Source organism: Anoplophora glabripennis, unplaced genomic scaffold (assembly GCF_000390285.2).
Source record: "Anoplophora glabripennis isolate ALB-LARVAE unplaced genomic scaffold, Agla_2.0 scaffold106, whole genome shotgun sequence".
In the NCBI taxonomy this organism is placed as follows: Eukaryota; Metazoa; Arthropoda; class Insecta; order Coleoptera; family Cerambycidae; genus Anoplophora; species Anoplophora glabripennis.
The window spans coordinates 221,384-235,884 of NW_019416398.1; the positions used below are offsets into that span (position 1 = coordinate 221,384).

Consider the following 14,501-nt stretch of genomic DNA (forward strand, 5'->3'; position numbering starts at 1 on the left):
AACGCCTGTGACAACTGAAAGGAGATTCAATAATAGTAGCCAATTTGGAAATTTATTTGTTTAACTCTCCTCCGGTGATTGCAACCGTTTGAACAACCACAAGGTTCATCATATTCACCTACCAATCAGAGAACACCATTATCTGTTGATGTGATCCAGGCTTAGCTGAGCGTTTGCAGAAACACAGTCACTTGATAGACAGCCAAGTGCAATATTGTAACCACTAATAAACCCACACAGAAATCAGTGGGTTGCACAATTTCTCTAACCAAAAGAATTATTTGTACACTAGATCACTTCCGTTTAATCGATTTATTTGCTTTCAAGTTCGCAACTTTGTTATTTTAGAATCAACTTTGCCCAGTTTAACTAATTACTAATCTAGACATATTTATTTTTGGTTAGTTATTTCCTTGTACAAATTGCAAAACGTGGTCTTATGTATTAACTTAGACACTTTTTTTGTTTCATCTTCTCTACTTTCCAAATATCTTATCCTTTAATTATCTTGAATGAAATAACCTGACATCAAGAATTTTGGGTCCGTACTTACCAGAGAAAAAATCCACCCTTGACCCCTAAGTTTCTTGTTTGTATGCCACAATTGAATTTACCAATTGTTCGAAGGATGTTGCAAACTAATACTACCATTTTGTTACAGATTCCAAGAAACTGGAATTTTCCGTTAACCCACTAAGAAAGGCAATACAATACAAATGAGCACAAAACTAATTCTTGCGCTGAAACTCCTAACGAGATTTCGGATGTTCCATTAAAAAAGTACTTCGAAAGTATCCACGTCCCCATTAAACACCTTGTATACAATTAGATTACTTAGGAGCATGAAGCTAAAGGGATTCACTAATAGTATTCTGAAACAACCTCCAAATCTAATTAAATGGAGTGGAATGGATATGAAGAGTGAATTATATTCAAAAGTTTGCGACATACGGGACAATTTTTATTTTCAATATTTTCAAAAAAAAGTGGTTCCGCATCGTCCTGTACACCTTAATTATTAATTTGTGCATACATTTATGTCAACCGACTTTGACGGAAACTCAACTGATGTTTAAGTCAATAATTAAAAAATAAATAAAAATGGTTTCAAAGTATTTTTTGAAAGTACTTACCCTAAAATGGTATTTAACTTTCCATTCGACAGTGTTTGTTAAATAATCACAAATATAACTGTTGTTTAAAAATATGTTTTTTGAAGGCAAGAATTATTTAAGTTGTCAATATCACTGCGTTAATATACAGGGTATCTCTAAAGGGCCCGTACAACGCTCCAACCAGATATAATACTAAATAAGTTTTGAACCATATTATATCTGGTGGACCGTTGTACAGACCCTTTAATCACACCCTGTATACTGAAAATAAATAGACACCAAAACAAAAATAAACAAACGTCATATATATAAGAAGAATTTATTGTAACACAGGATTTTACCAATTGTGTCAGAACTGTTAGTATATTACATTTTTACACGGGCTACAACTTTATCATATTCAAGAGACGAATATAACAATTTATTATAGTAATTATATACAAATATATACAAGTTTGTACAAAATTAAAATTATTATTTTAAAAATTTCATCTATCTAAAGTCATTAAAATGTTCGCAAATAAAGCTAGGAGAATACTTATAAAGAGTGCTGTGGAAACATCGCTGCTGTTGGCATGTAACATGGCCGCTGGATTTTCCTCTGAAACAAAATAAATTTGTTGGACTACTAGATCTGATATACTTGTTTCTATAGTTTTTTTTTTCGGGTTAATATAATTTATGAAAATGTCAATAATGGATTATTAATTACATGTTTTCGCCCTAACATTGTTTCGATTCAAATATGTAGGTACATTTTATACACGACAACAACAACATGGCGACTAACTTTTAGAAGTAATTTCATCGTCATTTCACTGAAAATATAGGCTTCAAACTTGATTTACATAGTAAAACAATAGACATTTTTACTATTGTAAAAATACTTCGGAGCAGCTGTCACCAAACATGTAAAGCATTCTTTATCTTTGTTTTGCATATGCATGTGTGTAAGCTTATCTCTAGAACGTGTTTGCTTTTTGAGGTGGGGCACATTGACATGTGACTACATTAGCGTCGGTGTAGGTTATTAGCGAGCGATCTTTCTTAACTACAGATATTCGTTTGTTTTATCAGTATTAATTCATAGTTACAAAATACCTAAGTGTTTCTCATTTTCTCATTAAATATAAATTAAAGAAAGCTCGAGTTAGTTATTACATGCATAACTTGCTAATGAGTGTGTTTATTTTTAGCGATCGTAATCTATTTTTGTTAGTTATTCAGTCAATTGTCAGCAAAATGGTGGTCAAGGTCACTTGATTCTCCACGTCTAAAATGTGAGTTAATTTGATAGATCTCGGAAACGGTAAGAGATACGACTAACATGATTAGTTTTCGAAATATTTGGAAAAAACCGAAATAGGTACAATGGAAAATGAAAATGCAAGATGAACGATGCAAGATGCAAGATGAAATGGCAAGATGAAAATGTGAAAAATTCACGACAAGCAGAAATAGAAGGTTGATCTACTAGTATAGAAATGTTACCTGAAAATGTTGGCCATTTGGTTGTAACATAGGAAGTGATAACAGATTTATGGAAAATATTGAGTTTTCATGCATATATGTAAGTGTCATATACTGATTTCTTCTAAAAATGCGCATGCGTCTACATAATAACAAATCTATCAGTCGGAATGTCTCAAGCATTTTTAGATGGACTATAGTTAGTAGCTAAGTACATGTACTTTTAAGAAAAACTATCTATCAACGTCGGAATCTAAAGGGATTCAACTATCAAGAAAAAATTAGTAGATATTAAAAAGAATATTCTTTTATAGATTTAGATAGACTATTTCCCTTTTGTGCTTAAGCAAAAGTGAAAACCAATTCGTTTTCTTTAAACTGTTTTTCTGGTTTTGGGACTCTTATTTGAATAATATACGTATTACACGAAAAACTCAATACACAAAAGCTTTCATTAAACATGATCTATCCAGGTCTATAATAAAATCTTCTTTAGTATATGTAGGTGCATATGCACAATATCAAGTTGATTTCTACATCCTGAATGGTTCTTGAATAGTTAATCAACAGTCTTTCACGTCCAATCTTTGAAAGATTATAGATTACAGGTTTTGAAAATAAGAAAAATTTTTATAAAGTCATTGTTACCACCTGTATATACATAGACATAATTTAAAAGATATATGTAGGGTTTGTGTGTTAATAAATTACCTCAATATTTTGAAACTAATGGTATTTTAATTATATCCAATACTAAGATACCTAATGTACTATGTCCAGTGAATTATTATCTTTTTAAGGAAACAAAGATATCTTCGTTTTGGGATTTTAGTGGTATAAAAAAATACTTTTATTTGGAACAAGGAATGCTTGCAATGTTTAAAGAGAAATAAGTGCCCTTCATCTTCCAGATGCAGTAAATAAAAAATATGTATCAAATTATTTCTTCAAAATGAACAGCAAGTAAATGGAAATTAAAAAGCAAATATTTAACCTGACCACTTAGTTGTGGAAATCGTGGTAATATTTTTTATAAGGCATTTCTAACTCATATACTTACAAACACAACTTTGTAAACTGGTATTATTTAGTGGTGCACAATTTGCCGTAGTGCGATTAATTTCAAAATATGAAAAAACCAGTTTCCAATTTCGCCATAAATACAAAAATGTATTATGAATGGTTTACTTACTAAGTAGTGTACAACACATGCTCCACAATATACTGGACTCTATACTGATATATAGCCTAATTTGTTTAAAATTAAAATACCAATTTTGCGGAAGAAAACGTGCGGTGCATTTTATGGTGCATACATAATTCTAAAATAGTCTATAACCACTAAAATTATAGTTAAACTTAAATTCAGTGTTTTAACTGTTTATTATTTTGTTAAAAGTCTTTGTCGAAACATGCATATTTTAATCGTTTTTTTTTTTTAATTATCATGTTTAAAAAATATTAGGTATACTTCTTAGTCACTATACCTAGTTATGTAACTTAAAAAAGACTTGATTCCTGGCATCAAAGATGTTATTAGTTTACAAAAGTACAAAGTGTAAACTAAGTTTTTTAAACATTACGTTTGCATAAATATTTGATGCAAACTAATAAAACTGAGAATAATGACGACAAATAAATGTGAAAACTGCTATTTACTAAGGAAAAGATATCCATTTCGATTTTCTTAAAGAAATTTAATCAGATGAATGTTTTATTAAGAAAAAACTACTAGACCATAAAAGGCAGTTCCCTAACTGTTTCTCTTATAAAGGTCATAGAATTGTTTCTATGACCTGCAAAAAATCCTGATTTGACCACCATATAGTTCTCCCTTAAGGGAGATGAATGACAAAGTAAACAAAGGACGATCTAATAATTTACAAGACTTAAGGAAAAAATATTAAACCAAGTTATAAGTAATAAATAAATAAAATATAGATAATATAAATTACTAATATTAATAATAATAATCAGAAATATGATCCCAAAAGAGTCAAAAATATAAGGTGTTCAATTTGATAAATAATAATTGTGATAAGATTTTTAGAAAAAATGTTTTGAATTTTTTTTTATTTAGCTTAATTAATACCTTTAAAATGAGTAAAAAATACGAGAGCGAATAATAGAATATATTTCAAAAAAATACATTTTAAACTTGAAATACTAACTGGAATGGAAATTTTCGATTTTTTAAGTAACACTAGTTAGAGCGTTTTTCATTAACTAACATGTGTTTAAATTTCGTGTCAGGTTCTGAAGGTCGTCCAATAGAAACTGTACAATTCAAAAATATCCAACTATATACTCTCTACCAACCCATTGCGAAATTTTGATGGCCACCTACACCTGCTGGCCAGCTGACCTTTGCTACATCAAGCATATGTATCAATAATCTCCAAACAATCCAAGTCCTTGTAGCAGCTTTAAAATCTCCCATCTTCCGATTTTTTTCCAAACAGTCAATTCAGTAAACAAAAACACTGATCTCTTGCCGTCAGAGATGAGCCAGGACGATGGACAGTTGAGCGACAAAGGATTGGAGAGATAAATTTTAATACACTTGCGAATTTTCAAACTATTCCTACCAACCAGTTCGAGAAACGCTGCACATTCACCAGAGGCAACCCCACGTCAACAGACGACCAGGACAACCCGAACGAAGATGACATGGACGTTAGCATTTTTGTTCTCCAATCGGTAATATTTCATGTTGAAAATTCCGCTTTTATTAACCAGGACACAATGCCTGGCCAATTGCGTGAATCATCTCTTTAGTTTATCAGTGAAAATTTTAGATACAAATACCTCCTAAAGGAACGAAAAAGACAGCGAAAGGAACACTAAAAAAACTAAATAAAGTGTTCTTTAAAAAACCTCAAAGAGGAATGGAATCTCTTGGATTCAAATTTGAGATGAAGTGTGAACGACTACTAGATCCATCCGAGCTGTCAGACAGGTTGAAGCGAAAACAAATAGGGCATATCCAGCTCTCTAGGCTTGCTAGTAAGTATAGAGACATAGCAGAAAATGAATTGTCCTCTGAAACGTTCCAAGTCTTTCGATGAGGGTCTGATGCAAAAGTTCCTCAAAAAGGTGGCCATTTGTCACCTTTGAAAAGTTTTTTTTTCATTAAATTAAAATGACACCTTTTAACAACAAAAACAGTTTAACTCTTGAAAAGTAATATAATACCTCCTAATATCTCCGCCACTGATACAATATAAATTCTGGGATGTTTTTCCTTTACTTGCGTTTTTTTTTTAATTTCAACTTTAAAAGGCCAATGGGTTTAGTCTTTGGTTGATATTGAAAAATACATACATATTTAAAGTATTTTTTTTATTCTTTTTATTTCGTGTTAGCTTGTCAGTAACAGGATATCTCAAACTTTCAATACCACAGTGCTCAGATGTCTCCTTCCAATTATAATTTCTACGCGAGTTTGGCGTAGTCCTCATTTTCCCATTGAAATCGAAGTTGTTACTTGTCAGATGCAATCCCGTTTCTCCTTGCATATACGTGGGTACATCAAGCTTACATGGAATGGAATTCAACGAAGGTAATCATCATGTGTTGTTGTTGGTGCAGATGAACTGACATAATAAGGGTTTTGGAATTTCGCAATGCAAAATTTTTGCCAATTAAGTCATGAGCGTTATCATTCAGTAGGTAATTTCAATAGAATATGAAAACAATTGCATTGCAAATTATCTACTTTAATATATTTTTTTATTTGATAATTTTCGGATATAGAAAAAGAATGCAAACATATGTTTTATGCTGAGTTTGGCCCAAATCGATATAAAATGTCGTTTTACAGATTTTCATATTTAATCCTTAATCTTTTGATACGTGCAGTTTTCCATTAGCCCATTTTGCAGCTATAAAATCTGATTTTAAAAACGCTAATTAGCAAATTATATTTACTAATCTTAGTACTAAAAACTGTATGAATAATTTTATAGCATAATTAAAATATTAATAGAAATTTGAATAAAAAAATTCAAATCTTTATAGGAAATTTCCATTCTGTTTCAGCTCTGCTACTATTAAATCATTAAAGAGAAGGAAAAATATCACCATTTATGGAAAAATTTTGGTAATCATTGACTATTTGACATTAGAATTTTGAGGGATAGATCTAAGCTTCTTATATTCAAGAATTATAAACATTATATTAAATATTGCGGAGGTGCAATAGGAATCATTCCTATTGCAAAAAAGTTTTAGAAATTTACAAATAACAGGAGAAAGTACTTCTATAAATTCGATTATACACAATGTTATTCTCTTCTCTGTCAGGACATATTATCTAACTTTTTCTTACAATTAGCGTTTTATATCCTCGTTTAATGAGTCAGTTAATAATGCTTGTTCTTTCCAGTTCAAAATAATAACTATATAACCATAACCAATTATCATGTTAGTAAAGAAACTATTATTTAAAAGCTTAAATCTTTATCTAAAAAAGCTACACTTTACTAAGGATATTTTAACCAATGTGTTGATGGCATCCTTGATACGTCATTATTCCTGATTTTTAATAAATCTATTTTGGAAGAACACTTCCCTAATATATGAAAAAGAGCATACGTTATTCATATTTCTCGAGGATTTTATTGAAAACTGTCTTCCAATATTCCATATTGTAACCAATCCTTTCAAATCTATTATGAATTTATATACAGGGTGTTTGTAAATAAGTGCGAAATATTTTAGGGGGTGGTTGCTGAAGTTATTTTATGGAAAAAAATTCATATAAATGTAGGCCGAAATATGCTTCGTTTCCGAGATACAGAGTGTTTACATTTTAATTTTTTATTTATTTTATATATTAATTATTTCAGAGTTTTAAAGATATTGCCTCGAAATTTAATAAACGCTTTGGAGGGATAAATGTACATTTTTTGGGGTGATCTGAATAATATTTCTACATGTATCTTTAAATAAAAGATTAGCAAAACCTACAATAAAATATGTTTTATTTTTTCCTTAAAACCGGTGCTTCCTATGAAAAAAATTTAAGGGTCGAATTTCATTCAGAATTGATGGCGGATTTCTAAAAAAAATATCAAAACTTGAAAAAGTCAGTGGTGTACCATTTTTTTTTTATTATAAAATGTTATGGTATTCTCGTATGAACGCCACTAGTGGAAGTAGAAATATTCGGATCTCCCCAAAAAATGCACATTTATCCCTCCAAAGCGTTTTTCAAATTTCGAGTCAATATCATTAAAACTATGAAATAATTAATAAAAATAAATAAAAAATTAAAATTTAAACACTCTTTCTCGGAAACATATATCGACCTACGTCTATATGAACTATTTTTCACAAAATAACTTCGGCAACTACCCCCTAAAATATTTCGCACCTATAAACACCCTATATAGAATTTCAGATTATCTGTGTAGGCTATATCCCTTGCAATAAACCGTAAATTACAAATAGATGATATTTACCCTGATTTTAGTAAAGCTTTTGTTAAGACAAATCATCGTGTCACGTTCAAGAAACTTTTATTCCGTTAGTTTCAGTCCGTACTTTTTATATATACATTATACCAAGCTGCTAGAACTGGAGAATATTCTTCTAAGTCAAGGTATTTTTTGGTATTTGGTATTTTTCTACTGTCATTCTGCTGAACAGTACCGAAGACGTTACAACAATTTTTACTGTGAAAGAAAACCACATTGCAATTGTTCCATGAATGATAAGTACACATATAAGTATCTAGATACGATATTAATATTTAGAACTGTTAAGTTGGACAAAAGACACTTCAAATTTCGAGCCCTGAGGATGGTGTAAAACAACACCGAAACGTTGGCAATGATTTAAAATATAGTGTTCTTTTATTTATTGATCATTATCCCACTAAAACCTTGACTTGGATAACTAATCAAGATCACAAAACAGTGGAAACGTAATATTCTTCTAATTTTTCATTAGTCACTTCAGGAGTCCCCCACTGATCGCACTTAGTTCCTTTTCCAATTAATGATGTAACTAAATGTTTTTAGTTTACTAACTTAACAGTCTTAAAGGGATTCATTCTGTGGTTGATGTGGTATCGGTGCTGAGCTGATGTAAGAAGGTTCAAATACTTTGAAAAAATAATGCGATGAAAAACGATTTTACATAAAAATTAAGAAAAGCTTAATTTTGGGTATATACCTATTAATCTAAAATAAATGTATAAGAATGTAAATTATAAGCTCTTTCCTGACATTGTAGACAATTTTATAAATCAAAAGAAGTTAAGCATTCGAGGATGGGAAACATGTACATAAGTGATATTAATTTTTCTATAAAATTTAATAAACGTTATAATTTCATCATATTATTTATAAGATAAGAATGTATTCAACTGTAAGCACGCTTAATTTATTACTTGAATTTACCTCTAAATATAAAGGGTGATTCAGAACTTATTAAAAAAAAAATAAAAATTCTGGATGTACAGGGGACCCTTACAAATACAATTTTGTAAAGAAAAAATCAAAAAGGGCAGTTCGAAAATACTTTAAAAATACACTTCTGCACGGCACTGAAAACTGGTCAACTGTAAAACCTGACCACGCACAATGCGACCGGCATGGCGGTGTGATAAAAACGGACAAGAACTTTCGAAAGGAAAGACATATGTAAATAAAATTTTATCGCACCTATTTTATATCGACAAATTCAACTGCTACAACAACAATTTGTTCAAAATTTTATCCACCAACGTGTAAACACATTTGGGTCCATCTTACTCAGTTTCTACGAACTAACACAAATGTCCTGCTTCACCATAACACAAATGCTTCACCATAAATTAAAACGATATCCATCAACTCCGAGTTGCTATACACGCAAACCATTTTTGACACTAACTACTAAAATACTATTGTAAACACCACAGATAACAGGTAAATACTATCTCAATGACGATTGCAAAATCCGATATCAGTATTCGGAGTCGCTGAGGGCACGTGGCTCTCCACGCGTATTGCGAATGACGCTAGAGACTATCCCAAATTTGTTTGGATAAGTTGTGAATCACCCTGTATGTGTATCTACTTATAATCAAATTTTTCATAATATACCTACTGTTATTTTTTTCCTGTCTATATATTACTGAAAAAATATATACGTTTTTAAATTATTTTTAAATATTTTTTGTAATTATTGTTATGTTATCTTTATTTATGTAATTTGTAAATACTTCTTTGTTTCTTTCTAATTTTTCCTTATCCATATGTTCACTTATTGTACATATTGTTCGATTAACACTCAATTCTTTTAAAGAAATACGTATCTGGATTTGACCTGTACTCGTGTTACAATAAACAATAAACCCAATTTGAAAAAAAAAACGACTTAAGGCGTAAGTAACGACTGATTCAATTCGTACTGTTATAATTGTATTTTAAATAAATTTACCTTTTTAACGGCTCAACATTTAGTTTGAAAAAAAACACCGGACTCTACCTAGCTACCCATGGGTTTTGGGGTCGCTGATTCAGATGCCGAGGTCGAGTAAGCTCTATCACCTCATTTTCAAGGTCATTTCAAGGTTAAAGTAAGGATAGAAGGTGAACTATTTATCTGTCTGCCTTTTTACTTACACACCTATTTGGTTGTTTGTTAGTCTGCATTTATCGTCCGCCTGTATTTTCTCTCTGTCCATCTATCTGTCATCATGCCTTTCTATCTGCCTTTCTGTCGGTAATTTTGTCTATCTTCCTCTCTAACTATGTTTCTACCTGTCTGTTTTTCTGCCAGTCTCTCTGTCTAAATGTTCACTGACAGTCTGTCTGACTCGTTGTCAGTTTGTCTTCTTACTTTTCTGCCTACATGCTCTCTCGGTTTTGCGTGACTGTACAAAAACTAGATAAATCAATTCGCTTCTCTGAGCATAAGTGTATTAATCGAAATTCATGCGAGAACGCTCACATTATTCCTGGAATGATCTTCGAATCGTTTATATTTATATGCTTTATTTATGTCTCTCTTTAGATTCCAGCAATAGTCTGCTAACATATTCTTCCCCCAAACACCTTGATATCTTTGTTCAAACTCATTCAGGTCCTGGTGCATCTTCCTCCATGTCCTTCACTAAAAGCTCCCAAATTTTCTAGGTACCAATAAAAACGAGAATGAAAAAATGAAGTGTCAGATTCATATGACATTTAGACAGTGGGTGGAAGAAAAACAGACAGATAAAAACATTTAGTCTTTTAGTCAGACAGGAAGGTAGACAAAATTACCGAGAAAGGCAGGTAGAAAAGCAGATGTAGATGGACAGAGAGAAAATACAGCCGACGATAAATACAGACTAACAAGCAAACAAACAGGTGTGCAGGTAAAAGACAGGTAAACAGACAGAAGTGAACAGGTGAGCAGTGAAAAAATATTTTCCAATTTTTTTCACCTCCTATTCTTAATTTAACCTTCAAAAGACCTTGAAAATGAGGTGATAGAGGTCAACCGACATCGGATTCGGACTCAGCAACCCAAAAAACCTATATATGAATTTTTTCAACCACCTTTTCTTAGTTTGACCTTCAAATGACCTTGAATCTGACGTGATAGAGCTTAACAGACCTCGGCATCGGAATTAGCGACCCTAAAATACCCCTAGATATCTAGGTAGAGTCCGATGTTTTTTTTTAAACTAAATGTTGACCTGTGTTATTGATACAATACGATTGATTAGTCAATTCAAACCGTTCACTCAGTATGTAAATTAAAATACACTTTTGCAATAACATTCAGTGTATGCCACTTTAGACACCTGCTTGTATTATGAGCAGATGGAGTTGCAGGTAGTTATTCTCTTAAATCTTTGAATGTACTTTACCAAATTTCAAAGAAATATCCTAGAGTGACGGAGTTATCTTGAAAATAATGAAACAAAACAGGTTCTTTAAGGACCCCAATAGCCTCCGGTCCCTGGAGAAACCTGCCACCTACTTACTAATCTTATCTAACTTAGTTCTGTCTTAAATTACCTTCGGTGGCATTGAGCACATGAACGTTGATGTAAGCCGGGATGGCGTTCGACGGGTAACAAGTGTAGTTGCCGTTGTGGCTCGTGTCCGCCTCCTCAAGCTGCAGGACGCTGGAGGCACGATCCGCGGTTACCGACACTCCGGGGTCGTGATTTATCATTCTTTGTTCGTGGTACCAGAACACGTACTCGGGCGGCTCCGTGGAGTGCCGCAGGGTGCAAACCAGGCGCAGGAGGGAGCCGGCGCGCACGTGAAGGTCCGGGGAGCCCATGATTTCGGCAGATGCCTCTGTAACAAATAAAAATTCAGAGATTTTTTTTATATATTTGACCTGTATATTATACAGCATGACCTATCTCAAATGAAAACACTTTTGTAATTAATTGCTCATATTTTTTTTAAATATAGAGCTTCTAAGATTTTGTTACATTATAATATAATATTTGAATCTATTTTCAGGTCTTAAACCCCGCTTTTTTATTACTACTTTTTTTTGTTGTTGGAAATAATTGACTAGCGAATTTTTTATCTAAAATCTAACTATGCCAATGGATTTTGCAGCCCCCGAATATAGTTTGTTATAGCATATTGTATTGTTAATATTTAATTTTTGTCACATTTTACACCGAAAATAAATAAAGGCTTTAATATAAATTCAAATGCTAGAATGCTAGAATTTTTTAAAGGGTGTTTTCACTTGAAATGGGTCACATTGTATATTAATTGCTTTCGATTTAACACTCAACTGAGGAGAAAACCCACTCATATTAGATAAATGATATGGCAGAACTAAAGACAATGGCATAACTGATTTAAATTTTCTAACCTCAACTTTTGTTTTTAATTTAATGTACACTTCTATATTATAGTAGTTAGTAGTTAGCAGTGTGGGTACACATGCCGCAAGTGACCCATTTTAAGCATTACGTCAAGAGCGCCGCCGGACGCACCAACGTTCCAGGAAGAGTATACGGCGGGCTGGCGCTGGCGACCAGATGCTTACTCATATACCTACGACCCACTCCACACACAGGGGACTCTCCAACGAACACTCACCCCGTCAACACGTCTTTTTCTATACAACTTAGTTTTCAATAAAATACTTTATTATTACCGTTGAGAGAGCGTTTTATTCTTGCTGTACAGCGAAAGCAACACTCAGCAGACTAATTAAAAATTACTTATTTAAAATATTATTTAATTATTATTACCCATGATAGTATCGTAAATACTCTACTTCAATTAAAATCCATAATTTGTAATTTTAATACATTTATAAACGTAACCTCAAATTCTCAGTTCTGGTGTGAATCGCAAGTCACTCGGGATCGGTAAGGGGAAGCATAAGTTCTTCGGTTACTTTTCCTCAGTTGTTGTCAAGTTTAATGACCCACCCACCAATGCAGCAGTGGTTAGTTGAGGTGAGGGATAAGGATTTGATGCAAATCGAAAGCAATCGTATTAAATCATATTTTAAATATAGAACAGCTGTAGTACAGCGTGTCATTTTGTGCAAAAACTTTCCTATGAACATGGCTTTGCAGATGCTTGATGGAAAAATTATAGGATGATATATTCTGCTAACTGCAATATTTTTAAAACAACTTCGAAACTACAAATCAAATCCAAATGAGTTGACGTAGAATGTACAGGGTTAATCACTATAATCTGACAACTTATTGCGAGTTTATTATTGAAATTACAAAAATATTTAATACAAAAGTTTTAGTCTTTTTTATAAATTTTTATAATACAGTATTAGAAAAAACAATTAATAATATCTCTACTCCTCATTCTAATTACGAGAATTAGCCCAGAAGTCTGAGACTTGTGCGGGAGAGGAGGCGGCATATTATTATTATTATGCAGGCCGCATTTGCGCCCAGGAACGACTTATGTTGGTAGGCCCTAACCACCATTCAGTGCATGCATGAGGGAAACCTGGAAAACCTCATTAATTAGGGGGGTGGTCAAATGCCAACCGGTGAAAATCTCTCACATTGACCCAAGCCAACATTCTTCCACCCTACCATACCTGCATAGAGGGTGCCAATCCTCCGTACAAGCATAGCTAATCTACGGTCTATCGGCCGCGGGAATCAAACCCGGGCAGAAATTTGCACACGATTAAAGGACTGACGCCTTAAACCGTGCGGCTATCGACCGACCAATTGAATAATAGAAATCACTAAATTAAACATTTTTTTTTTAATGGAACACACTATATATTAGTACATACTTAGCTACGTTAAACTTTTCATTTTTCAAAAATATATAATATGTTACTGTTTGATTCAGGACTTTTCGACATATTTCAGTTTAAAACTATATATTTTTGAAAAGAACAGGAGGGAAATTTATGTCTGACGGATCGCAGTGGCTATGGACGAAGCACGCAGCACAAATAAATGACTTTGACAGAAATGTATTTATCATTATTAATTTATTTCCTATAACAAACTATTTTAACAAAGAAATAATGTTTAGTGAGAACGAAAAATTGTAAGTTATCTGTTTATTTTACAAGAATAATGTTAATACAGCGCGCGCCGAGTATGCTTGTTTGCATCCTGGGTTTGCAATTCTATCTCAAGCTGCATTTTACGACATTGAGCAACGCTTTAGAGAAACAAAATCTCTTGGAAGACAGAAACGAAGAATTATTCCAAATGAAGAATTAGAACTAATTATATTACTATATTTTCAACGTAAGCAAATATTCATTCGAGGTTTACCATGGTAAATTCATATACTAAATATTGTAGAAAGGTCACAAGAGTACACAGTAAATGCTTCAAGAGAGTTAGGAAATTATTTAAATAATAGATTTTATTTGTGAATTGGTAATGGAGGAAATATTCAATTTCCTTCAAATAGCCCAGACCTTACACCTTTGGACATTTTTGTATGAGGT

At 32.3% G+C, this 14,501-nt stretch overlaps 1 protein-coding gene across 1 annotated transcript in view; it reads right to left on the reverse strand.

The window, feature by feature from the left end:
- Positions 1–1,603: 1,603 nt before the first annotated feature.
- LOC108904098 (Down syndrome cell adhesion molecule-like) overlaps positions 1,604–14,501 on the reverse strand; it is a 94,693-nt gene continuing 81,795 nt past the window's right edge. Inside the window, exons 4-5 of the mRNA XM_018706514.1 lie at positions 11,588–11,875; positions 1,604–1,716 (exon numbers count right to left, since the gene is read on the reverse strand). Coding sequence (XP_018562030.1) covers positions 1,604–1,716; positions 11,588–11,875 — 401 coding nt within the window. The remainder of the gene's footprint in view (positions 1,717–11,587; positions 11,876–14,501) is intronic.